This window comes from Aquarana catesbeiana, linkage group LG08 (genome assembly GCF_042186555.1).
Source record: "Aquarana catesbeiana isolate 2022-GZ linkage group LG08, ASM4218655v1, whole genome shotgun sequence".
In the NCBI taxonomy this organism is placed as follows: Eukaryota; Metazoa; Chordata; class Amphibia; order Anura; family Ranidae; genus Aquarana; species Aquarana catesbeiana.
Window position 1 is genome coordinate 247,314,419 of NC_133331.1, and position 27,571 is coordinate 247,341,989.

The 27,571-nt window shown below is 40.8% G+C and overlaps 1 protein-coding gene across 1 annotated transcript in view; it reads left to right on the plus strand.

The window, feature by feature from the left end:
• The window catches only part of SLC43A1 (solute carrier family 43 member 1), a 639,315-nt gene that overhangs the window by 575,240 nt on the left and 36,504 nt on the right, over positions 1-27,571 (plus strand). Inside the window, exon 13 of the mRNA XM_073596982.1 lies at positions 24,438-24,511. Coding sequence (XP_073453083.1) covers positions 24,438-24,511 — 74 coding nt within the window. The remainder of the gene's footprint in view (positions 1-24,437; positions 24,512-27,571) is intronic.

Genomic DNA, 27,571 nt, shown 5'->3' on the forward strand with positions numbered 1-27,571 from the left:
ACTGAAGAAACACCACCTCATGACCAGGTTGGAGCGATCCCTGTTCCTTATCTCTCTGCTTTCCCTACTTTCTCTCAACTTCTCCTCTATGTATAAAAGTACTCCTCAGAACCCATTAAACAACTACTCCTGGTGTAAAATACGATCCCCACAGCTAACAGGTTTTTAAAATAAGTTTGATTGTAGTAATACATGATGTTTACGTGTAATCTTCTCCTTTGAAATAGGAGGGCCCTTTAGTTCCAAGTTATGCCTCAACGTGTTGCTCTAAACTGCATTTTTGTAACCTCCTTATACATATGTTTTATTGTCATTACTTACTAATGTTAATGATGTTTTATATGCTGGAAAGATTTCCCACCTTGTTCCTCTCAATAAAATAAGATTGAAATAAAATAACTCAACACACAGCCATTAATGTCTAAACCACTGGCAACAAAAGTGAGTACACCCTTAAGTGAAAATGTCCAAATTGAGCCCAAAGTGTCAATATTTTGTGTGGCCACCATTATTTTCCAGCACTGACTTAAACTTCTTGGGAATAGAGTTCACCAGAGCCTCACAGGTTGCCACTGGAGTCCTCTTCCACTTTTCTATAATGACATCACGGAGCTGGTGGATGTTAGAGAACTTGCGCTCCTCCACCTTCCGTTTCAGGATTCCCCACAGATGCCCAATAGGGTTTAGGTCTGGAGACATGCTTGGCCAGTCCATCATGTTTACCCTCGGCTTCTTTAGCAAGGCAGTGGTCATCTTGGAGGTGTGTTTGGGGTCGGTATCATGTTGGAATGCTGCCCTGTGGCCCAGTCTCTGAAGGGAGGGGTACATGCTCTGCTTCAATATGTCACAGTACATGTTGGCATTCATGGTTCCCTCAATGAACTGTAGCTCCCCAGCGCCAGCAGCACTCATGCAGCCCCAGGCCATGACACTTACACCACCATGCTTGACTGTAGGCAAGACACACTTGTCTTTGCATTCCTCACCTGGTTGCCATCACAAACGCTTGACACCATCTGAACCAAATACGTTTTTCTTGGTCTCATCAGACCACAGGACATGGTTCCAGTAATCCATGTCCTTAGTCTGCTTGTCTTCAGCAAACTGTTTGCAGGCTCCACTTGCGCATCATCTTTAGAAGAGGCTTCCTTCTGGGACGACCTCCATGCCGACCAATTTGATGCAGTGTGCGGCATATGGCCTGAGGCACTGACAGGCTGACCCCCCACCCCTTCAACCTCTGCAGCAATGCTGGCAGCACTCATATGTCTATTTTCCAAGGACAACCTCTGGATATGACGCTGAGCACATGCGTTCAACTTCTTTGGTCAACCATGGAGAGGCCTGTTCTGAGTGGAACCTGTCCTGTTAAACTGATGTATGGTCTTGGCCACCATGCTGCAGCTCAGTTTCAGGGTCTTGGCAATCTTCTTATAGCCTAGGCCAGTGATGGCGCTCCAGATGTTTTGGAACTACATTTCCCATGATGCTCAACTACACTGCAGAGTGCATGAGTATCATGGGAAATGTAGTTCCAAAACATCTGGGGTGCCAAGGTTCGCCATCATTGGCCTAGACCCTTTGTATGTAGAGCAACAATTCTTTTTTCAGATCCTCAGAGAGATCTTTGTCATGAGTTGCCATGTTGAACTTCCAGTGACCAGTATGAGAGAGCGATAACACCAAATTTAACACACCTGCTCCGTATTCACACCTGAGACCTTGTAACACTAACGAGTCACATGACAACGGAAAGGGAAAATGGCTAATTGGGCCCAATTTGGACATTTTCACTTAGGGGTGTACTCACTTTTGTTGCCAGCAGTTTAGACATTAATGGCTGTACGTTGAGTTATTTTGAGGGGACAGCAAATTTACACTGTTATACAAGCTGTACACTCACTACTTTACATTGTAGCAAAGTGTCATTTCTTCAGTGTTGTCACATGAAAAGATATAATAAAATATTTACAAAAATGTGAGGGGCGTACTCACTTTTGTGAGATACTGTAGTTATGACTAATAGGGATGGAGTATGTGGACCTCGGTTCAAGGCAGGTTTGCAGAACATAACAAAATATTGGGTGCTGAATCAGAACCATATTGATGTCAATGGGAGCAGAATGTTAACCGCTTCCAGACCGCCCATTTACAGCAGCAGGGCGGCCTGGCTGCACGAAACAACATACCTGTACGTAGTTGTCTCTTCCTGGGTCTGGGGCATGCATGCGTGCTGCTGGCGACCTGCTCCTGCTGTGATTGTACACAGCGGGAGTCAATCAGCTGATCGTTGACAGGAGAGCAGAGAGGCGGTCTGCCTATGTAAACAAGGCAGACTGCCGTTCTGTCAGAGAGGAAAATAGAGATCTTGTGTTTCTGCTAAGCAGAGATACGGATCTGTTTTCCTCCAGTCACAACATTCCCCCCACAGTTAGAAGGCACTCCCTAGGAGCACACTTTGATCGCCTCTGATGTTAACCCTTTCCCTGCCAGTGTCATTAGTACAGTAACAGTGCATTTTTTTTAGCACTGATCACTGTATTAGTGTCATTGGTCCCCAAAAAGTGTCACTCAGTGTCTGATTTGTCCACCGAAATGTCGCAGGGCCTTTAAAAAACACTGATCGCTGTCATTACTAATAACAAAAATAAAAAAATTAAAATGCCATAAAAATATCCCATAGTTTGTAGAAGCAATATCTTTTGCACAAACCAATCAATATACGCTTATTGGGATTTTTTTTACCAAAAATATGTAGCAGAATACATATTGGCCTAAATTGATGAATAAATTTGATTTTTTACATTTTTTTTATTGGGTATGTTTTATAGCAGAAAGTATAGCAAAAAAAAAAATATATATATATATATATATATTTTTAAATTGTCAGTCTTTTTTTTTATACCACCAAAAGAAAGCTTTATTTATGGGGAAAAAAAGGACATACATTTTGTTTGGGTCAGTTAAAGGGATAAAAATATTAAATACAGCATGCTTTATCCCAGCCGTCTCCATCTCCAACATGAACGGTTCGTTTCTTTGATACCCCTGCGGATGCTGACGACTGGCTGACTGCCTTGCGCTAACGAAATCCTCCATATCCTGAATTTGTCTTATCCTACTATTTTTTCTGCACGTACCGGAGCTACCTCTTGTGCAAATTTGAGCTTGCTTCACACTTACCCCCTCAAGGTTTATCTTCTCAGAGAACAACTGAAGTTGTTGAACTGCTACTCTCCATATATCTGGAGTAACTTCAAAAAGAAGAGCTAGTTAGAGTTCAGGATATTAAACTGACTGGAACTGTTGTTGAGGTTTCTGGTTACAGTATGTGAGAGTGATAGTGAGAGCAGTAACACCAAATTGAACACACCTGCCCCCAATTCACACCTGAGACCTTATAACATTAATGAGTCACATGGCACCGGGGAGGGAAAATGGCTAATTGGGCCCAATTTGGACATTTTCACTTAGGGGTGTACTCACTTTTGTTGCCAGTGGTTTAGATATTAATGGCTGTGTGTTGAGTTATTTAGAGGGGACAGCAAATTTACACTGTTATACATGCTGTACACTCACTACTGTAGCAAAGTGTAATTTCTTCAGTGTTCACATGAAAAGATATAACAAAATATTTACAAAAATGTGAAGGGTGTACTCACTTTTGTGAGATACTGTGTGTGTGTGTGTGTATATATATATATATATATATATATATATATATATATATATATATATATATATATTAGAGCTGCACAATTAATTGTTAAAAAAATCGCAATCTCGAGTCAACCCCCCTGACGATCTCTGTTGCAGAGTTTGCCGATTGTTTCATATAACAAGTGGAGAGACTTATCTGCTCACTCAGCTGTCAAAAGAAAACATCTGGGCAGTCTGCCAAGTTTTTAATATGAAACATTGTAACTAACTCTTCCTTCTTAGATCAAAGGGATACACTTCTGTTTGTAAAGAAAAAATCCAGGCAGTCTGCCAAGTTTTCAACAACTTGTAAATGCAGGAAGTTTAACCACTTAAAGTCTTAATCTTTATCTGACAATTCTTTCTTAAGTTAAAATCAATATTTTTTGCTAGAAAATTACTTGGAGCCCCCAAACATTATATATATTTTAGCAGAGACCCTAGGGAATAAAATGGCTATTGCTGCAATATTTTATGTCACACTGTATTTACCCAGCGGTCTTTCAAACACAATTTTTTGGGAAAAATACACTTCAATGAATAAAAAAAAGAAAAACGAAAATGCAGTAAAAATCGTGAGAGAATCGTGATCTATCTTCTAAGCAAAAAAATTGTGATTCTCATTTTAGCCAGAATCATGCAGCTCTAATATATATATATATATATATATATATATATATATATATATATACAGAGAGAGAGAGAGAGAGAGAGAGAGAGAGAGAGAGAGAGAAATGATTCAGTGAATAACTATTTCATAGTCGTATTACTAATATGTAATGTAACCTTACCCCATGGGGCACAAATGTCTCCTCTGTATATCACAAGGAAGCCATGCTGCAGCATAAGAAATGCCCACTGGAACGCAGACCGCGTTCCCTGGAGTGCAGACAGCATCAACCCACGAACCGGAAGTGTATGTGCAAATAAGAAAAACCTAGCTCATGCCACTACTCCTATGTGATTGCTACAAAGAGTGGAAACCAGCACAAGTGGAACCAGCATGCATGGGCCTCTGCCCATGCAAAAGTCCAGACACCCCACAGATCGAATGTGACCACCACCACTGCGGGTCACCCTTAAACCAGAAGCGGCTGGAAACGTCACTTTCTGGTTCGGCACAAGGTGTCAAAGATGGTCTCCCCATTAATTGGTGTCACAAAAAAATATAATAAAATAAAATAAAATAAAAAAGTATATATGTGAAAATGAAAATAAAAAATAAAAAAATGACAATAGAAAAAAATGAGTATTAACTAAGGAAAAAAAAAGTGAACATTGATGTTGGCATAATGGAATACCATAGCCATGTACAGTGGTCCCAATAATATTGATGACGTACATATACAGTACATAAAATACTGGCTACCTGATAAAATGAACAGAATACGTAAAATCCATAATATTAGAAATCATTCAATTACTACATGTATAAAGAGTAATAGAAAAAAAAAATCATATTGGTAAACATCTGGCCGACATTAGGAAAGGCTTTCCTTCACATGGACTTTCAAAACATTTCGCTCAACATCATAATAGAAATCCCTCCTCACTGCAGGTTATAGGTATTGAGAAATACACCCCTCATTGGAGGGGGATTAATCTGAAGAGGCAAATTTCCCTCACACACACAGTGGATTTTTCACCTCAAAATTTATCATCCTTGGGGTCTCAATGTAGACTGGAATGTCAACTTGTTTATAAATAATTAGATGACATTCTGTTTTGATTAGATTTTTTAAAAATTTGACCAAGATCTGCATTTTTCTACTTTTTTTGGTAATTTTAAGAATGGATTTTTGGGATGCAACTTATGATTTTAATATTGAATATGTTATTCTGGGAATTGTTATATATGTTTGTATGTTTATCATTTTATCCAGTTTAAGTAGTATATCATTTGTACTGTGCAATGTCATATATACGTATGACCACAAGATGGAGCGCTTTCATGTTGAAAGGCTTTTTTCATTCTAGTTTATTTTAATTTTTTTTTTAATATATTCTTTTTTTAATATTACAATTTACATGTGCATCTTTTGCTATATTTGACATTGTGGTGAATGTATTAGAAAGATATTTTGACCATCCTGTGCATGATAGATCTCTGTTGTGGAAGCAACATTGGCTGGAGTCTGCATGACGTCATCACGTGCTGATGAGTCGGGTGACACCGCAGCCAGATTTTTGTTGTTGTTTTTATCATTACTGTGTACCTTTCACTGCCTTAACCTTTCGCTTCCAGGCTCTATGCTCCACTTTTAAACTTTCATTGCTTTTTTATTTTTCCCTTACAACTTTCAGAGTAGGTAAAAGACCACCAAACTATATATCGTTTCTGAAAGCAAATAGCTAGTAGAATAAAAATAAGGCGCTACTGATTTTTAGGTAAATGAAATAATACTGCGCATGTGAAAAGATAATTTAGTGTGAAAAGAAGCAGCACCACAAATGTGAGATATTACCACAAAAAAACAAGAAACAAAATAAAGGTGTGTTGCGCTACAGTGATTGATATTAAAAATACTGAAAAAAAATGTAAATAAAAAAAAATGATAAATAAATGAACAGTCCAGAAAAATCAGTCTCTCAAATGGACCATAATAGTCAAACGGCAAACTCCATTATTAAATGGAATTTATTAATTCATGCCACCTCCAAAATAGGTTGGACTCTTACTAGAGAGCCAGGACCCTTTATTATGAAGGGTCAAGCAGGGGATATACAAATGAACCATGTCAGGAACAGCTCCAGAGCATCCAGGGGACTCCGCCCAAAAACCTCTTAAGGGTTGCATTTAATATAAAGTATTGCACCTACATGCATCCAGAGTAAAAACAGCATTGCATAAAAAAAGGAAGGCGGCCGAAACAGAACATCCAAACATGTAAAATGCGCAATAACAGGAACATACAGCTCAGTCCTGATTTTTAGGGCACAATGATATTTGTGCAAATGTTTATCAAAACAATATTTTTTCTAAAAATACACTAAAATCATTATTAGCAGATAAAAACACAGCAAATTTTACAAAATTCCTACTAAATATAAAGCTTAACCTGTATTGAGTTAATAAATAACAAATATTTGTACATTTTAAATTGCACCTTTTTGTGAAATGGTGAAAACTGAAGGTGCGCAAATTAGTAAATAAAAACAATTTAATGTAAAAAGCTGGAGGTTGCCATTTTTCCCTTACAGCTTTCAGAGTTTGTAAAAGACCCCTCAAACCATAGATTTTCTGAAAGCACATGACCTATAGAATAAAAAAAAGTGCTACTGATTTTTTGGGCCCTGCAATAATTGTGCAAATGTTCATCAAATCGCTATTTTCGAATATATGCAATAAAAAAGAAGAGACATCACTGTGCAGTAACTGATTATTTAAAACAGCAGCACTTCAACGAGTGCACTCACATAAGCCTGGATATTAAAATGCCTGGATGGAAGATGACAATCAGCCGATTGGGGCGCGGTGAATCCTCACACCGCTCGTTACAAGCTGCTGACCAGCCTCAATACTATGCGTCACTGACTCTTCCTATGCCTTGCATCACCCGACACGTGATTTTTTGTTATCTTCCATCCAGGCATTTGAATATCCAGGCTTATGTGAGTGCACTCGTTGAAGTGCTGCTGTTTTAAATAATCGGTTACTGCACAATGAAGTTTTTTCTTTTTTATTGCATATATTCGTGATACCTGAGAATCAGTGGCGGCCTGTCCATAGGGGGCGCATGGGCGCCGCCCCCCTCTCCCCAAAAAAAAAAAAAAAAAAAAAAATGTCCCTTTAAAAAAAAAAAAAAAAACTTCCTTTAAGTGCACTGAGTTCCGGGCGGGCGCCGGACACGGTGCACTATGGAAGCGTCATGCCAATGCAATCCCGTGATTGCAGGCAAGACGCTTCATTTGCGGGGTTTTTTTGTGCCCTGTGGCGCTGTGCAGTGCGCCTCTACACGCTGATTGGGCCATTCTCCTTTGTGTCTTCCTGTCTGGGCGGTGCTGTCTCCCGGCGGCGTGTCACTTCCTGTTTCGGGCCGCTCTGTGTGAATGGAGAAGGGAGAAGACAAGGTACTGTGTCACTGACAGCCTATTCTTCTCAGTCTGTGATCGGAGGGTGGAGGGAGCCGTGCTTCACCTCTGCCCTGCCAGGCATCAATCTCTGCTCCAGCCCTTCACCCGACAAATGTGCTGGAGCCTTCATTACACATCTGCTGTATGTGTAAATCACGGGGGCTCCCAGCACTGCGTCCTGGAGTCATCCTGTGCATTCTCTCTCTCTCTCTCTCCATCTCTGTATATATATATATATATATATATATATATATATATATATATATATATATATGTATATCTCTATCTAACTGCATGTCTATCTATCTATCTGTATATCTATATAACTGCATATATCTGTCTGTCTGTCTGTCTATCTGTCTGTCTGTCTATCTATCTATATATCTATCTATCTGTCTATCTATCTATCTGTATATCTATCTATCTGTATATCTATATAACTGCATATATCTATCTATCTATCTATCTATCTATCTATCTATCTATCTATCTATCTATCTATCTATCTATCTGTATGTCTGTATGTCTGTCTGTCTATCTACCTACATGTCTGTCTATCTATCTGTATCTATCTATCTATCCACCTCTGTATATCTCTATCTATCTGTATATCTCTATCTAACTGCATGTCTATCTATCTGTCTATCTATCTATCTATCTATCTATCTATCTATCTATCTATCTATCTATCTATCTATCTATCTATCTATCTATCTATCTAACTGCATATATCTATCTATCTATCTAACTGCATATATCTATCTATCTATCTATCTATCTATCTATCTATCTATCTATCTATCTATCTATCTGTCTATCTACATGTCTCTCTCTCTATCTATCTGTATAACTGCATATATCTATCTATATATCTGTATATCTATCTGTATATCTATCTATCTGTATATCTACATAACTGCATCTATCTATCTATCTATCTATCTATCTACATATATCTATCTATCTATCTGTATATCTGTCTATCTATCTATCTATCTATCTATCTATCTATCTATCTATCTATCTATCTATCTATCTATCTATCTACATAACTGCATATATCTATCTATCTATCTATCTATCTATCTATCTATCTATCTATCTATCTATCTATCTATCTATCTATCTATCTATCTATCTATCTATCTATCTATCTATCTATATATATCTATCTGTCTGTCTATCTATCTGTCTGTCTATCTATCTATCTATCTATCTATCTATCTATCTATCTATCTATCTATCTATCTATCTATCTATCTATCTATCTATCTATCTGTATATCTGTATATCTATCTGTATATCTATATAACTGCATCTATCTATCTATCTATCTATCTGTATATCTATCTATCTGTATATCTATCTGTATATCTATCTGTATATCTATCTATCTATCTATCTATCTATCTATCTATCTATCTATCTATCTATCTATCTATCTATCTATCTATCTATCTATCTATCTATCTTATCCATTCTATCCCTCTGTGTGTCTATAGGCCCATCATCACGGGCGAGTGACGTAAAGGGGGGGGGGGATGTTGTTTGGGATTTTGTTTGCGCCCCCCTAAAAAAATGGAGCACCAGCCGCCACTGCTGAGAATATCCTTTTGGAAACCTTCACATTATACAGCAATATTGGGGGAATTTGCTGAACAGATTTTGTTTTTCATTACATATGGGACTATGCTTGATATTGATGAGTGAAATGCATACTTAATATAACTCAGAACGGCTATCAACCAACCTCAAATCGGGAACCTCTCTAATGCCCCGTACACACACGGTTGGATTTTCCGACGGAAAATATGCGATCGGAGCGTGTTGTCGGAAGTTCCGACCGTGTGTGGGCTCCATCAGACTTTTTCCATTGGATTTTCCGACACACAAAGTTTGAGAGCAGGCTATAAAATTTTCCGACAACAAAATCCGATCGCGTCAATTCCGACCGTGTGTGGACAATTCTGACGCACAAAGTGCCACGCATGCTCAGAAGAAATTCCGAGACGGAACAGCTCGGTCTGGTAAAATTAGCGTTCGGAATGGAGAGAGCACTTTCAGCACGCAGCAATCTTTAAAATTGTTTAATACAGCGCACTATCTTCTTCTTTATAATGCAGGAAGAACGAAGTAGTTTTGCTGCTGATATTCACACAGAGTTCTCACAAACTTCTTTCTTTTTTATTTATCGTGATTCCCTCAATATATTATGATTTGTCACATCTGACCAAAAATCTATATCATTTTTTTTTTTTGTTTTTTTGTTTTTTTTAAATCCTGATGTGATTTTGTTTTGTTTTTTTTAAAGCCTGATGTGATTTTTTTTGTTTTTTTTTTTGTTTGTATTTTTTTAAAGGCTGATCTTTTTTTTTTTGTTTTTTTTTTTTTTTTTTTTGTTATTTAACATCCAGAATATTTTTGTGTGTGTTTTGTGTGTCAAGTTACCACAACACCATTATTATCTTGTATTATTTATTAATCTCAAGGAGATTGCTTGGTGTTGGTGTCCCTTGTTAATTTCACATTGTATTTTTGAAATGTACCTGCCTCCTCACAAACAAACTGTCCTTTTTGAAGGAAAACACACATAGGCGAGTCTAATTGAAACCAAAAAACCTTTATTAAGAGCTCACAACCAAACAAAGAGGGAGGCAACGCTGGAGAAACAGCAGAAATTGGTGAAGCCTTTGACCCCCAGGGCACACATCAATTATTTTACTGCAAAATTGGTGGCCTGAGGAGTCCATATCTAAGGGAGTGCAGTCTGGTCCAGAAGTCCCAGAGATCATGAAAGCAGCAGATGACATCTGTGTCTCCAGGCTGTGGTCATACAAGAGACTGCATCTTTTGCCAGACCAGACTGAACCCAGGGTCATCACTCTCTGGTCTTCCTTCCATGCTTCCTTCCACGCTGTGGCTGTGGTGGTGGAGTTGTGGGAGGAGGAGGAGGATGTTCCAACTCAATCACATGGGTATTGGGTGTGATTCCCCCCCCCACCCCCTTAGTTAAGACTTTATAAAGAAGGTCCTCACACAGCTGGCGTTGGCCCTCCTGCATGCCCTGCAGTTTGGTGGTAGCCATGCAGGCAAAGGCCTCTTCAGGAGTGGGGGTGGCTCTGAGGGACGCAGAAGCCTCTTGAATGAGCCTGAGTGCTGAATCCTGCACGTGACTCCCCTTCCTGGGTCTTTTGGTTGGAAGGTGGAGGGGAGGGACCTGAGATTTGGTCAGGCTCCTACTGGTCCCAGGCTTCTCCTGGCTGCCACTTAGCCCCGCCTCCTCCTGGCTGCCACATTCCACAGCCTCCTCCTGGCTGCCACATTCCACAGCCTCCTCCTGGCTGAGGTCTTCCTGTGTATGAAAAAGGGACATAGTTTTAGTTTTTAGAAAGAAAGGGAGGTGTCATCCCAGTAGGCACTGTAAGTTTCTAAAGGTGGGCCCCCATCCCAATTTCTAGCCAAACACAAGCACCCCCTATCGGAGTGCAATACCTCTAACGGGACTTTATGGCGGGGTCACCTCTGGTAAAGTAGAAAATAGTAGGAAATTTTTAAATTTTGTATAAAAGTATTAAAGTTTATTCATTAAACATTTCTTAAAACACATTACCATGACCTAACCGTATATACAGTAAAAATGGATGCGTATAATGGGAAGATACAATTGTAAAGGAAAATTGACCAATTGCAATGATACAGGTAAATAACCAATAATCATAGAAACCCAACGTTTCGAGGTATGTAAAAAAGTTGACCTCTTCTTCAGGGGTAACGATAATTGGTCAGAGTGGGTGTTTCATCTAAAAAGTTAACAAAAAAGCAGAACAGAAATAAGTGAAAGAAATTCTCAGATATTCATAACAGGAGGCAGTGGAAAGCATTTTGGTTTGCATTACAAGGTTCAGTTCACATTTCAACAGTTGTTAACATCATTGGTAAATTCTAGGCATCTATAAGCAAGAAATTCATACTGACCCCTTGAAAATTATGTAAAACTTCCTAAGGACATTTCCAGCATCCAGTGCGACTTAAACAAATTGCCGTCCGTCACGGCCACACAGGAATCGCAAGACCAAGGTTGAAGCAGATAGAGAAAAGACCAAGTAAACCGCAGGAGTGAAAGCCAGGGTGGGCTGAGGTTGCTTCACAAAGGATGTCCCCCAAAAGGCGGAACAGACACAGTCCTCCCCTTTTCCCCTATGAGGGCTGGAAAAACAGCCTGCTTGATGGAGTATGGAAGGTGGGGGGTAATAGCCCGCTAAAAAGATATAAAGGTGAGTGGAATCAGGTCACGGATTCCAGTATTGAGCCAAAAGGAGATATTTTGATAAACCTCAAATTAAAGTGGGCCGAGGTCCAGAGGGGTCTGCAGGTTCCCTGGTTAGGTATAGGCCCGCATAAGTCTGCTTGTCTTAGCTTCCTCCAGGCACGTCTGTGTGGTATAGGAAACAGCTTTAGTTTTTACTTCATCAATCACACACAATTTTCATCTCATGACTGTTGCAAATTGAATGTTAACAAATATAAAAGACTATCATTCTAAGCCCAGCATTTTTCATTCTTGTCCCAATTATTTTTGCCCACTACTGTCTATTGATATGTAAAACACTTTACCAATTAGTGATCAATAATAACATCTAGTAAATATCATTTCTTTATTGGCCAGAAATCTGTTGAAGAATGCTATAACTGGCTCAAGCTGGGCTCCTCCACTTCTTCCTGGCTGGAAGTCCCAGGTTGGACATCGGAAGCCTCAGCTGGGGTGGAAGGAAGAGTGGAAGGAAGGGTTGAGAGGGATTCCCTGACTTCAGTCTGGTCTGACAGAAATTGCAGTCTCTCATAGTACCACAGCCTGGGGACATAAATGTCATCTGCTGCAGCCCCGGATCTCTGGGAATCCGTGACCTTCTTGCACTCCCTAAGATAAGTGCTCCTCAGGCCACCAATTTTGGTTTTTAAATAGGGGATGGTTGCTGTGGGGACCACCGGCTTCACCAACTCCAGCAGTTTCTCCAGCGCTGTCTGCCTCAGGGCTACTCCCTATATTTGTCTATTAACAGGGGCAGGAAGTTGTGGTCATTGAAGCCATCCATTTTATCTGCAAGACACAAGACAAACCCTAATGTCAGGCAAAACTCTCCTAATCTTGTTACAATATAGGCCTCAATCTAGAAGCAGTATAGGCCCAAGTTTAGATCTTACCTTCGTTATCACAATCAGCGCCTCCGATACTCCTTCCTCCACTCACAGATCGTACGTACTACGCACGCGTGTTACGCTTTATACACACTGCGCATGCGTGAAATTCCGCCCGCCCCTGACGTTCTTTCTATTCTATTCCCCGCCCCTTCTTGTTCAGCGCAGTGGGGGAAGAGCACATGGGGAAGACACAGCAGGTGCGTGCTAATTACAGCAACGAGGAGAAGGGGGAGGAAAGCCTGGAGTCAGAAATGTCCTGATCCAGAAGGAGACGATTTAAGGCCTCAAATATGTCCTTTGGGGAGATGTTGGAGATGGTCGACATCCTGAAGAAGGCCGACTATAACGGGAAGTATGGACCTTACCCCGACCCCAATGTCCGAAAGGCCAAGATCATGGCGAAAGTGGTCAAGAGTCTGCACCGGAATTTCAGGGTACGACGATCAAAAGATCAGCTCAGGAAGCGGTGGCCGGACCTCAAATTAAGAGAGCACGAGCAGTACAGAAAGATCCGGAGAGTGCTGCAAAAAAGTAAGTAGTTGTCCTGTGTTCCTATTCTTTATGTTTATTACGTTCGTGCTGCTCCATGTGCTTTTCTTAACTGTTATCCAGTTTAAAATGGCAACTTTCATGTTCATGGGCACATTATTCGTTCGTATAAAACATTGTTCATTCTGCCTAGAAAACACCATTGTTTTGGCCATATGCATTTGCCCACATTTTTTATGGCCTACTTGTCTGCAAATAATTTGGTTGGGTAGATGGGTTTGTAACTAGAATGAAATGCAAACTAGATTCTGTGTAAGGAGAGGACACTCAGCAGCAGTTTTCACATCTGGACTCTAGAGCACTAGTGTGGGACACAAGAAAACCCTTTTTATTAGGGGGTCCACACAGGTGCTCCAGTGTATACTATAGGGGTGTCTCCATCTGTGAAGCTTGTACAAAACAGGTAAAGTATTGAAGCTTGACAAAGGACACTAAAAATTCTACATCTTGGAACTCTGCCAAAATAGACAATTGCACCCCACTTCTAAGCAATGTTTCATATTCCTATTTCTGCCATCAAATATCTGTGTGCTAAGTATACCTATTTTATTTTTACATAGGGGATAAAAGACTCGGAGGACACCCCTCATCCGAGGAGACCACAGACCCCCCCACCACTGGAAGAAGGGGAAATCCACCCAAGCCAAGCAGAGCAGGAGGAGGAAGACGTGGTGGAAATTGACACCACAACAGGTGAGTGTCTGCGACCACAGGCTCAGGTAAGAGATGGATGCCTGCATATTTATAATACATGGTGTGTTTTTGTTTCTATCTTTTTAGGTGATCGTGATGTTGTGGATCCAGGGCATTTCACCTCAGAAAGTGCACAGATCCTGATCAGGGAGGTCATGGGGTGTAATAGGGACTTGGAAAACATCCTTAAAAACATCAATGATGTTCAACAACAAATGAAGAACATCATTGATGTTTTAGGGAGAGTTTAAAATCCCTCTAAATCCTTTTTTTTGTTTGTGTTTTTTGTGAGCTAAAAATTTTTACCACTTTTTGACATATTTGCGAAAGCCAAATTTTGAAGAGGCACACAGTGTGTCAACATGTGCTATCTGCCATCACGGGAGATCAATGGACGTGTTTTGGGGGTGCAACCCCTTCCTCAATAATAAAGTAGCTGTGAGGAAGGGGTTGCACCCCAAAAACACGTCCCTTGATCCCCCATGATGGCAGGTAGCATATGTTGACATTCGGCAATTGGTGTGCATCTTCAAAATTTGGCTTTTCTAGGGGTGACTTCACCCCATCTGAATACAATATCAAACACAGTTTGTAAATACTCATGTCTGATATTGCCTTCAAGTTCTACCAAATGTGAACTTTGTAAGTTCAAGATTTGTGTCTTTCTTGTTGGTTTAAACATGCCTGTTTTATCTTAAATGGGCATTTCTACTTTTTCTAATGTGACCCCAAAAATTTTTATACAACAAACATGTTGGTTTGTTTTAAAAACCTTTTCTAAATGCACATGTGATTGTGCTGGTATTAAAAAGATTGTTAATTAAAAATGTGTGGATTATTGTCTCAACGCTCCAACACTTTTGTTGTGCTCTAATTGGTGTTTTCAGTGACAATGGGGGTTATTTCCTAAGGGAAAATCCACTTTGCACTACAAGTGCAGTTTCAAGTGCACTTGTAGTGCAAAGTGTCTCGGCCTTTAGTAAATAACACGCAACAATGCTTTGTAATGTTACACAATCACGCCATTTTCAGGGCTCACCACATTTCTGTCAGGGTCAGCTAAAAGAAACACAAGCAGTAAATGTCACCAAAGATTTTAGTAGTTAAATTTTTTTGTTTATTTGTAAAATGTTCCAGACATTGCCTGGCATATTGATAGCCCTCCTACCCACAAAGTATTCAAGGTATCTTAGAAGGACATCACAGGCACTCAGGGGAGGAAAGCCAGGAAGGCCACTTTCAAGCGCCATCAATGTTGGTTCATTTTGAATTCCAGCCTCCAGCCGACACCACCGCCAACATCACAATACTATTGAACCCCTTATAGTTGAAATAGTATGACCCTGAGTTGGGTGGTGGGACGATGTGGACCTGTTCTCCCATCAATTGCCCCTCCACAGTTAGGAAAGTCCCACCGCTGGGCAAAGTGGGAGGCCACAGTCTGCCATTCCTGTGGCGTGGAAGAAAACTGTGGAGTCAAACAACAACAAAAAATTAGTCATTTTGCACATAAACAGGGAAAGCAGATTAGACACAAACATTCTTGGCCAACATCAAGATAATTTATTTGAGGGAGTTTTTAAAGACCAAAGTATAACCCCTTCCCGCCGACCGTACGCACATCTGTGTACTCGGCTTTCGGGGGTTATACCGGGATGATGCCCGCAGCTGCAGGCATCATCCCGGTACCGTTGTTTCGAGCGGGCGATCGGATATCCGTATATAACAACTGATGCGGCTAAAAGCCGCTGTTATACCAGAGGAGCGGGAGGGGACATCCCCCCCTCCCGCCGCCTCCCACCGCTCTTACCGGGCCTCCCGTGCGATCGGGAGGCCCGGTGTCCAATCGGGTGCCTCCGGCGGCTGTGGGCGGGCTGGAACGAAGCTGTGGGTGGCTTCGTTCCAGCCTTCTCAATGTAAACGCGGAAGCGACGTCATGACGTCACTTCCCGTTTACTCGGCTGCCAATGGCGCCGAATTTTAAAAAATACACAGTATTCAGAATCGCCGTTTTCGGCGATCTGAATACTTTGAAGTGCAGAGGAGGGATCGGGGGTCTAAAGAGTACCTGTCACCACCTATTACTGTCACAAGGGATGTTTACATTCCTTGTGACAGCAATAAAAGTAAAAAAAAAACATTTTTTTTTAAACACAATTTATAAGTTTAAAAATAAATAAAATAAATAAAAAAATTTTTTTAAAGCGCCCCCGTCCCCGCATACGGAAGTCGCGCACGCATAAGTAAACGGTGTTCAAATCACACATGTGAGGTATCGCCGCGATCGTCAGAGCGAGAGCAATAATTCTAGCCCTAGACCTCCTCTGTAACTCTAACCTGGTAACCGTAAAAAAAATTTAAAGCGTCGCCTATGGAAATTCATAGCTACCACAGTTTGTCGCCATTCCACGAGTGCGTGCAATTATAAAGCGTGACATGTTTGGTATCTATTTACTCGGCGTAACATCATCTTTCACATTATACAAAAAAATTGGGGTAACTTTACTGTTTGTATTTTTTAAATTCATGGAAGTGTCCCTTTTCCAAAAATTTGCGTTTAAAACACCGCTGCACAAATACTGTGTGATATAAAATATTGCAACAATCTCCATTTTATTCTCTAGATTCTCTGCTAAAAAATATATATATATAATGTTTGGGGGTTCTAAGTAATTTTCTAGCAAAAAATATGGATTTTAACTTGTAAACACCAAATTTCAAAAATAGGCTTAGTCATGAAAGGGATAAGGAACACCCACCATTGAGAGATGAATGCCTAAATAATGTGTGTTACTTTGGCCAGCCCATCCTTAGTTACACTATTGGCAGCCCACTGGACAGGTAAGAAGTGTCATAATACAAAGATAAAAATACACAAAAAAAGCCTCTTGCAATCTGCCTGAATTTAAAAAACAAATCACATTTAAAAACATTTTAGGGGGTGTTTGGGGTAAAGCACTACTATGGAACTGATAAAATACATTGTTAAGTGACTACATGAGGTGAATATAGGGCCAGGAGACCATGCTGGGGAGGTAAGTGAAGGCAAATATGTGTGAAGGACGAAAAAATAATTAGATAAAAATCCAGCATGCATGAGGACAAAGGGGACATTCACAGCATATTACAACCATGGTAATTAGGGAATGAGGAAAGAAATACAATACATTAGCAAACATTAAATACAATAAAATGTGATATTAAAGGATAAAAATCTTACCTTAATATACTCCTTCTGCAGGACCTGGATGATGGCAGAACAGGTCTCTGGGATAATGATCCCCAGAGCCTGGGGGGAGATGCCCGTCGAGAACTTCAAGTCCTGCAGGCTTCTCCCCGTCGCCAAGTACCGCAGGGTGGCGACTAGCCTTTGCTCCGCAGTGATGGCTTGCCTCATGCAGGTATCCTGCCTGCTGATATAGGGGGTCAGCAAAGCCAACAAACAGTGAAAAACGGGATCCGTCATCCGGAGAAAGTTCCTGAAATCATCAGGATTATTCTCACGGATCTCACGGAGCAAAGGCATATGACAGAACTGGTCACGCTGAAGCAACCAATTCTTGGTCCATGAACTCCTCCCCACCCTGTTCATGGACTGGACTTGTGTCAAGGTCAGGACCCCAACACCAAGCCCCCTCACAGCACGAACTCTACGAGGAGTACGTATACGCAACATGGCTAGAAAATGGTCGGCTGCTCAGAACTAAGTAACAGAACGTACTGAAGAACAGCAAGGCCTGTGAAGAGCGACCCGAAAAACAGTAACGAACGAACAAGAACACAATGACAAGAGTCAATGGTACTGAAGAGCAGATACAAACCCACAAGCACAAACTGAACAGCAGAAAACGATCTGAAAACCACGAGTCTGAAAAAGCGTCTCTTACCAAACTTTTACTAACACGAGATTAGCAAAAGGAGCCCAAAGGGTGCCGCGCTTGGTCCTGAACTGGCCTTTTCTAGTCTCGTCGTACGTGGTGTACGTCACCGCATTCTTGGCGATGGGAAATTCCGACAACTTTGTGCGACCGTGTGTACGCAAAACAAGTTTGAGCCAACATCCGTCGGAAAAAATCCATGGATTTTGTTGTCGGAATGTCCGATCAATGTCCGATCGTGTGTACGGGGCATAAGTCACAATTGGATTATTTTCACAGGGATACTACCCTATAACAATACAATTAGTTTCACTTATATCCATTTCAGCGCTTTAGTAAATTTTTTTTGATTTTGCACAAGACTGTTATATACTGCTGATGAGAAAATGTATTTAGCAGTTTATATTTAATAAAATAAATGCGTTTACATGTTCTGTGTACTGTGGGAGACCAGATATAGTGAGTGCTGGGTCCTGGGTTTAGTAACACTTTAACTATATTACGCTATGAAGCTTCTCCCCGTTTGTACCTTGCATATGCCTTTTGTGGAGAGCAGCTTTATGAATCCAAAGGTTGGGTTCTTCCACCCATTGTTAACAGTGCAGTATCAGAAGTTATTTTCCAATGAGAAAGTTCACTTTGGAGATGGAGTTTCTGCACTTGTGATCTCTGTAATTTGAGATCAATTACATCTGGTAAGAGGCCCCTCTTTTTTTCTTTATAAGGAGCACTTTTGAGCGCTGAGTACTTTGTCACCATCAACTATGTATGGACTTTTTATTTTAATAGATGTTTTTTGATGGACTTTAAAACTCGATCTGAGAAATATTGCACATTATATTTTATCATATATGTTTTTTATTTGTTTATTTTGCACTTGCACTTTTTACATGTGATTTAAAAGCATTTGCATTAATTGTTGCTTCACGTATGTATTAATTTATATTTGGGTGTTTTCATTGATTTACATATGATTTAAATGTTGGCACATATATATTTGTTTTTACACTAATAATAAATGAAACAGTCATTTGTTATTTTTGAGATTTAAAGGGACAGCACACCATTGTTTTCTTTTTGTAAGATTCAGCAATTAAACCATAGTTCTCTTCATGCACCAAAGCTTCCAACTCTTTTATTTTGCTTGGCAGACTTCTGGCTTTGGCGAACACTTTAATTTATAGTCATATAATAATAATAATAATAATAATTGTCAGTTTGCACTTGTGTTTTGCATTTTTTAAATTTTTTTTTAGTACAACAAACAGTACTATAAATTTCAATGGCTGTTTTTAACATGGGGAAATCCTTATCACCTGACATAGCCCTCCCCCCATCTTCCATCATTCTACCCACCCAGTGTCTGGGTCAGACAGGGGTCCTGTCTGACTTGTCTGCCCCATTATATTCTAATTCTGCCTCCCCCTCAATCATAGTTTAAATACTGCTCCAGCCTTCCAATAAATGTCTTCCCTAGCACAGCCGACCCCCAACCACCTTCCATTTAAGTTCAACCCATCTTTAGCATGTAGGTTGCACCCTAATGAAAAAGTCAGCCCAGTGCTCTAGTGCTTTCCTCCTAAACCAGGTCTTTAGCCATGCATTCAGTTCTCTAAGCTCCCCCTGCCTTTTGTGTTCCTGTGATGCACATGGCACAGGCAATATTCCACTTTGGAGTCTTTGGAGAGCTTTGGAGTCCTTCCCTTCATCTTGCAGTATAGTTCTTTAAATTGATTCTTAAGGATCCTCTATCTTCCCTGTATTCTGTTACTGGTCCCAACATGAACCGAGACAGTTGGATCATGCCCAGTCCCTTCCAGTTATTTGTCTACCTGGTCAACCACATGCCGAATTCAGCACCAGGGAGACAGCAAGCCATTCCGTTGAGGCAATCCTTATAAACAACAAAGAGAAAAAACACTAAGTCGTGCATCAAGTCTGCCCCATTTTTTCTTAATTATATATGAGGGTTTTTTTTTGTCTAGAGCAGTGTTTCTCAACTCCAGTCCTCAAGACGCCCCAACAGGTCATGTTTTCAGGATTTCCCTCAGATGAAATGGCTGTGGTAATTACTAAGGCAGTGAAACTGATCAAATCACCTGTGCAAAATAATGGCAAGTCTGAAAACATGACCTATTGGGGTGCCTTGAGGACTGGAATTGAGAAACACTGGTCTAGAGTATAGATCTGAAGTCTCGCCCATCTTTGGACTCGTTTAGTCCTATCAATATCTTTTTGTAAGTGGGGTCTCCAGAATTGGACACACTATTTGCTCATTTTGCAATCATCGAAAAAAAGTACCCCCAAATCTTTATCCTTTGTACTACTGGCCAACACTGTACCCTCAATATTGTATTGTATCAAGGGAATCTTTAACCTAGGTGTATTTTTTGACATTTAACAACAATCCCGGGGACAAATTATTCTATCAGTCACTGCCACGACCACTTGCCACGCCCACATCTTCACCGAACTTGGCAGATTTGTTTGGGTGTTCAAACACAGGACTAGCCTTCCTTTTCTGTGAGCCCCTATACAATAATGAGCTTTTGCTCATTATTGTATACATGTGGCAACACTGTGCAGTGAGCAAAACCTTCAACACTCATTATCCGGGCTACAACATTAATATTGCTTACAGGAAGTTTAAAATAATATGAAAAAGAAGGGGAAAAGGGGAAAGGTGGGACTTTAACTGAAGGAAACAGGAAACCATACGTCTCCATCCATATTGAAATGTAATTTTTTTTTTAAGTTTAAAATAATATCTAAAATTTGAAAACTCCTTTTGAGAGCTTATGAGTTTAAAAAAAAAATCGAATATACTGTAGGTGGTCATAAATTCTATTGCGGTTTTCTTTTGCCAACATAGTATGTCTCACCTATATGGACAAGGAAGGGTTTTTTGGCGGGATTTTTCGGGGTGCCATAAAAAGAGGGTAAGTAATTTCAATACTCCACAACAAAAATAGAAAAAATATAACAAGCTATTTTATTACATACAGGACATAGTTAAGAAAAACGTTTAAGATATAAGTTATGTGCACATGTACAAGGATACATCTAAAGTTCTAAACAGTTGATAAAATTTGATCACTCAGCAATAGCATTGGAGTGATTGTCCTGACATGTTTCGCCGCTTTGGGCTCATCAGGGGATGTTTTAGATACAGTTAGATGTAGCAATGCATAGAACAGAAAAAGACAGAATTAAAAACATTACATTAATTTGAGATACAGAACAAAACGGTTATAAGAAACAAGAGTGGTAGTAGCACGGTGGAATAGGCTGTTGATTACCATGCCCATCGTCAATCGCTCACCCATATAATGATCTCTATCCTTCAGGTCAGTGTCAAATCAAAAGGAACCGTCACTGGGTAGTGCATATAGGGAAGTGCCAAATAGGGCCTAAAAAAGTTGTTCGGCTAGAATCTAGCCGACAAGATAAAGCAAAAATTAGTGAATATGAATGATCCTATGTGAAAAGTGGCACAATTGTAAAGACAAAAATTAGAGTGAGGAGGAGTGGGGAAGGGTTGTGGGGAGAGGAAAAGGAAAAAGGGGAGTAGGTGAGGGGAAAAGGAAAGGGGGGGAGGGAGGAAAAGGGAGGGGGTAAAAAAGGTGAAGGTGCTGGGTGGGTAATGGGGAATGAGATGGTTGACATCTGAAAAACAGAAGGGAACCATGGGACATGAGTGGTTGATGCAAGTGAAGAGTGATAATATGCCAAAGAGAAGCATAAATTACTTACACCGATAAAGGGAATAATTAGGAAGGAGCCAAGGATGCTTAGACTACGCACTGTGGAAAGGAATATACGGAGGATGACTTGGGAGATGAAAATGAAAATAAAAAGTGAAATGGGGGTTTTTTGAATATAGACCTTGTAAAACTAAATTTAAAGGCAAACATAAGGAGAATAATTCATTCATATTGATGGTTAGACTATTGGGAAACCGGTCATCTTACATATAAAAGGTGACCATAAATCTGCTACAGATCACCTGCCCCCTCAAATAATGGGGAGGTAAAGTTATCAAAACAGGCAGCAGCAGAGAATACAATCTGAAAAGAATGAACTGAGTTTTAGGACATAGTAAAGGACAGGTGGGAAACTGCAGTAACACACCATACAGTCAGACAGGGGAAAGGGATTTTCATATAGGGTTTTACCTTGAAACAGCAGTTTTGGCAGCAACGGTTAACCTTGGTGGGTCTATCGATGTGATGTAGGATGAAAACGCTATATAGGGGGTAATGCCATATGATTGGCGTCTGGCGCCATGCATGGGCCGCTGCTATTGTACCGCACGGTGCATGCACGGAACGTGACGGAAATAACACAGGGCTCTACAGACTACATTTCCCTACAATTGGCCGGGGAGGGAGAGGACGCGATGAAAGCTGACATGCCCCAATCAGTGGGCGGGCGTCTCTCTTCCCCCCCACACGCAGGGCAGGGGATAGCAGAGGGAAAAATTGAGAAAGATTAGAGAGAAAGTTATAGTAAAAATTGTAAGTTTATAAAGCACCCAATTCGAGATTAGACGGAAGATGGTAGTTTTTTGAATCAACAAATGTGCAAACTTGGTGTATGTGAAAAAGGCAGTATTAGATCATAGACAGATGGATAATGAGAGACCAAAAGGAGGTCACTTGATTGCCTATTGGGAGGGGCGACACGATTGAGCATGGTAGGAGATGAACTCCACAGTACATACATCAGAAAAATATAATAAAGTAGTAATAATAACTAAGAAAAATATAAAAAGAAATAGTATGTCTCACCTAAAAACTAATAAAAAGACAACTCTTGCATTTTTGTAGTTGACAAAACTTGATAGATCTGTCTGTAGGCAACTCAGCATCATCAGGTTATGGGATGTGAAATCAGTTCCAATGCAGAGCTTACCATGAAATGTACAGTAAGGAAGGTCAGAAACATATGGGCTGTCAGGAAACTCACACTTGTCTTGTTTATCACTGAGTTGCATAGGGCCTCGACTTCCAAGACAAATGTATGTTTTCTGATGGTTCTGTAGGCTAGGAAGGGTGAACGAGAGCAATGGTAGAGATTTCTAACCTTCCTTACTGTACACGTCATGGTAGGCTGCACCAAATACCTAAAGGCCACAGGATCATTGGGTACAGGTCGTGTAGCCCAGATAAGGAACTTTTCACCACCACCAAGCTGGCTGACCTTCCTTCTCCTGGTCACCACAAGGTATTCAACAAAGCCATCTGCCAAGTTTGCTCTCCGCAAGTATTGGCTGTGCTTTATCTACTCGAAGAGAGCAGATGACTAGTCCAGCATATTGAAAGGCAACTCTGTTATTATTTTCATTTGCCTGCAGCCATAAACAAATTAAGCCCACTTTATATGCAAAATCGAATAGTCTTCACCACACACACCAATGAGACAGTTCTTCAATTTATGTTTTTTACTGAACAATGGAATAGTTTACAGAGTAAATAAACAGTCTCTAAAACATAGCAGACATTTTTACAATGGTGTGTCCAAGCACAAAAATTCCAACATCATCCAATAATAGCGCTTTCAACTGGGACAGAGAAACAGGGCACTTCAGTTTAATAAAGCCCTAAACCGTATAACACAAAATGAAAATTCCCTGCTCCATAGAAGTTGCCACATGCAATGGAAATAGCAATACACAGTTTTCACAAGAAAACCCTGCAGAAGACATACCGAGTAACCTCTTCCTAGCAAACTATACATGAATTTTGCAGCTGCTGGCTCCCCACCCATTAGTCCGCCCGCTGCCTGTCAGAACTGTAGCACAGAGCTAAGGGAAGTACCCTGAAACGCCTCCTCTGTTCCGTGCTACTGGGCTAACAGACATGTGGGGACAGAGCCTGGCAACAGCATTATTTATGTATAAATTTAAATAAATTGCAGATGGCAGTGGTACCCTCAGGGACATAGCCGTGGATGTTTGCTTGTTGGACACAGACCCCCCCCCCCCCCCCCCCAAATGGAGTTTGCCCCTGGGGAAGAATGGAAACTTTAGTCTGATAAAGTGTAGCTCTGCAATCTAGAAAGAAAGTGATGCCAAATAAAAAAGCTAATTATTCTTTTTTTTACTACAATGCGCTTCTGAAGGAAAGTAACAGGCAACACGTGGCTAAAAAGGAGAAAGGGATTTGTTCACCTCAGGAGAAGGTGATTCAGTTGCTATTATTCACCTGAAGCTGAAAAATTATTTTGAAAGGACTATGAAGTTTTCCTTATCATAAGTTTTTAATTGTTTGTAGGTATATATCAAACCAGGGCATTTTGCTATTAAAAATTTGACTGATTTATTGCTGTTCATTGTTTTTTCAGTTCTTCACTTTTATCCTTCATACAATGGTCAGAGGCTTTATTCACTCGGCATGTGGGGGATTGTATGCTGCAGTGTAAGTATATAGTGCTGTGAAATGTTTACTGTACAATACAACATTTTAGTTGTAAATTTGTCCTGTATTTTTTTTTCCCCGATAATACTATCAAAGTGCTTTTGCCCTGTAAATATTACATTTCTGCTATATATCCCATAACATGTGATACATTTAAAAACACTATCATAGTAGTAAACCCCAATGTATGCCTAGAAACACATGAATAATTGTTTTAGTAATGTCATAGGAGGAGCTTAAAAAAATATTCACATATAATTATAGGGGAATCAAAAGGTTGAGAAGGATCTGGGTGTTCTGGTAGATCATTGACTTAATAGCATGCAATGCCGAGCTGCAGTTTCTAAAGCTAGCAAAATACAGTACTTTCCTATATTAAAAGAGGTATAGACTCCAAAGAGAAAGATACAATTTTGTCCCTGTACAAAGCATTAGTATGACCTCATCTGGTATATGCAGTCCAGTTTCTGACACAAGTTCACAAAAAGGATATTGGGGAACTAAAGAAAGGGCAGAAAAGGACAACCAAACTGATAAGAGGCATGAAGGAGCTGAACTATGAGAAAATGGTGTGTCCAAGCACAAAAATTCCAACATCATCCAACAATAGCGCTTTCAACTGGGACAGAGAAACAGGGGCACTTCAGTTTAATAAAGCCCTAAACCGAATAACACAAAATGAAAATTCCCTGCTCCATAGAAGTCGCCATATGCAATGGAAATAGCAATACACAGTTTGCACAAGAAATACCCTGCAAAAGACATACCGAGTAACCTCTTCCTAGCAAAGAGACAGCAAGCAGCTATACATGAATTTTGCGGCTGCTGGCTCGCCACCCATCAATCCTCACCTGGTTGCCGCCACACACACTTGACACCATCGGAACCAAATAAGGTTAACTTGGTCTCATTAGATCACAGGACATGGTTAAGGTAATCAATGTCCTTAGTCTGCTTGTCTTCAGCAAACTGTTTGCTGGCTTTCTTGTGCATCCTCTTTAGAAGAGGCTTCTTTCTGGGACGACAGCCATGCAGACCAATTTGATGCAGTGTGTGGCATATGGTCTGAGCACTGACAGGCTGACCCCCCACCCCTTCAACCTCTGCAGCAATGCTGGCAGCACTCATACGTCTATTTCCCAAAGACAACCTCTGGATATGATGCTGAGCATGTGCACTCAACTTCTTTGGTTGATCATGGAGATGCCTGTTCTGAGTGGAACTTTTCCTGTTAAACCACTGTATGGTCTTGGCTATCATCCTGCAGTTCAGTTTCAGGGTCTTGGCAATCTTCTTATAGTCTAGGCCAACTTTATGCAGAGCAACATTTTTTTTTTCAGATCCTCAGAGAGTTCTTTGCCATGAGGTGCCATGTTGAACTTCCAGTGATCAGTATGAGAGAGAGAGCGATAACACCAAATTTAACACACCTGCTCCCAATTCACACCTGAGACCTTGTAACATTAATGAGTCACATGGCACCGGGGAGGGAAAATGGATAATTGGGCCCAATTTGGACATTTTCTCTTAGGGGTGTACTCACTTTTGTTGCCAGCAGTTTAGACATTAACCACTTGCCGACTGTGCTATAGCCGAAAGACAGCTGCAGCGCGGTCGGCTAGTTCTGGGTGGACGTCCGTAGGACGTCCTCCCAGAATCCCGCTCTCGCGCGCCCCCTAGGGCGCGCACCCGCTCCGTGATGACGGATGATGACGTCAAATGACGGAGCGATCACATGTTAACAAACCGACGTCATGTCATGACGCCGGTTCCTCCCTCCCCTCTGTGTACCGATCGGTACAGTGCGAGGGGAGAGGGGGAGGGATCGGATGGCAGCACCGCTGTGGGCTGCATGTGTAGTGCCCACAGCGCTGCTCAGTGACAATTGCAGTCACATCCATCCCTCCATGCTCAGCTATCCCTGCAATATTCCCTGCAATACACCCTGCAATACACCCTGCCATACACCCTGCCATACACCCTGCCATACACCCTGCAATACACCCTGCAATATACCCTGCAATATACCCTGCAATACTCTGAAATATACCCTGCAATACTCTGCAATATACCCTGCAATACACTCTGCAATACACCCTGCAATATACCCTGCAATATACCCTGCAATATACCCAGCAATATACCCAGCAATATACCCAGCAATACCCCGCAATCTACCCTGCAATACCCCGCAATACTCTGCACTACCCTGCAATACCCCGCAATACTCTGCAATACCCCGCAATACCCTGCAATATCCTGCACTACTCCGCAAATACTCTGCAATACCCTGCACTACCCCGCAATACCCTGCACTACCCTGCACTACCTTGCACTAACCTGCACTACTCTGCAATACCCCGCAATACCCAGCAATACTCTGCAATACCCCGCAATACCTTGCAATTTTTAACCAGTTCCCGCCCACCGTCATATGACGTCCTTGACTTTGTGCGGGGATATCTGAATGATGCCTGCAGCTACAGGCATCATTCAGATATCAGCTTTTTCAGCCGGCGATACCCTACACCATAAGAATGATTATAACAGCTGTTCCACTACTTGATCGTTCTTATGGGCGGTGAGAGGGGATGCCCCCCCCCTTCCCACCACCCTCCGGTGCTTCTACCGACTCACCGCTACGATCGAAGCCAGGATCGTTTTTTTTTTTTTATTTCAGGCTTCCCAGCCTAGACCCTATATCTCACTGTAAAGAGGACCTGTCATGCTATATTCCTATTACAAGGGATGTTTACATTCCTTGTAATAGGAATAAAAGTGATCAAAATTTATTTTTTTGGAAAAAAGTGTCAAACTAAAATAAAGTAAAATGAACAATACAAAAAAATAAATAAAAATTTTAAAGCGCCCCTGTCTGTGTGCTCGCATGCAGAAGCGAACGCATACGTAAGTCCCGCCCACATATGAAAACGGTGTTTAAACCACACATGTGAGGTATCACTGCGAACGTTGGAGCGAGAGCAATAATTTTGGCTCTAGACCTCCTCTGTAACTCAAAACATGTAACCAGTAAAAAATGTTAAAGTGTCACCTATGGAG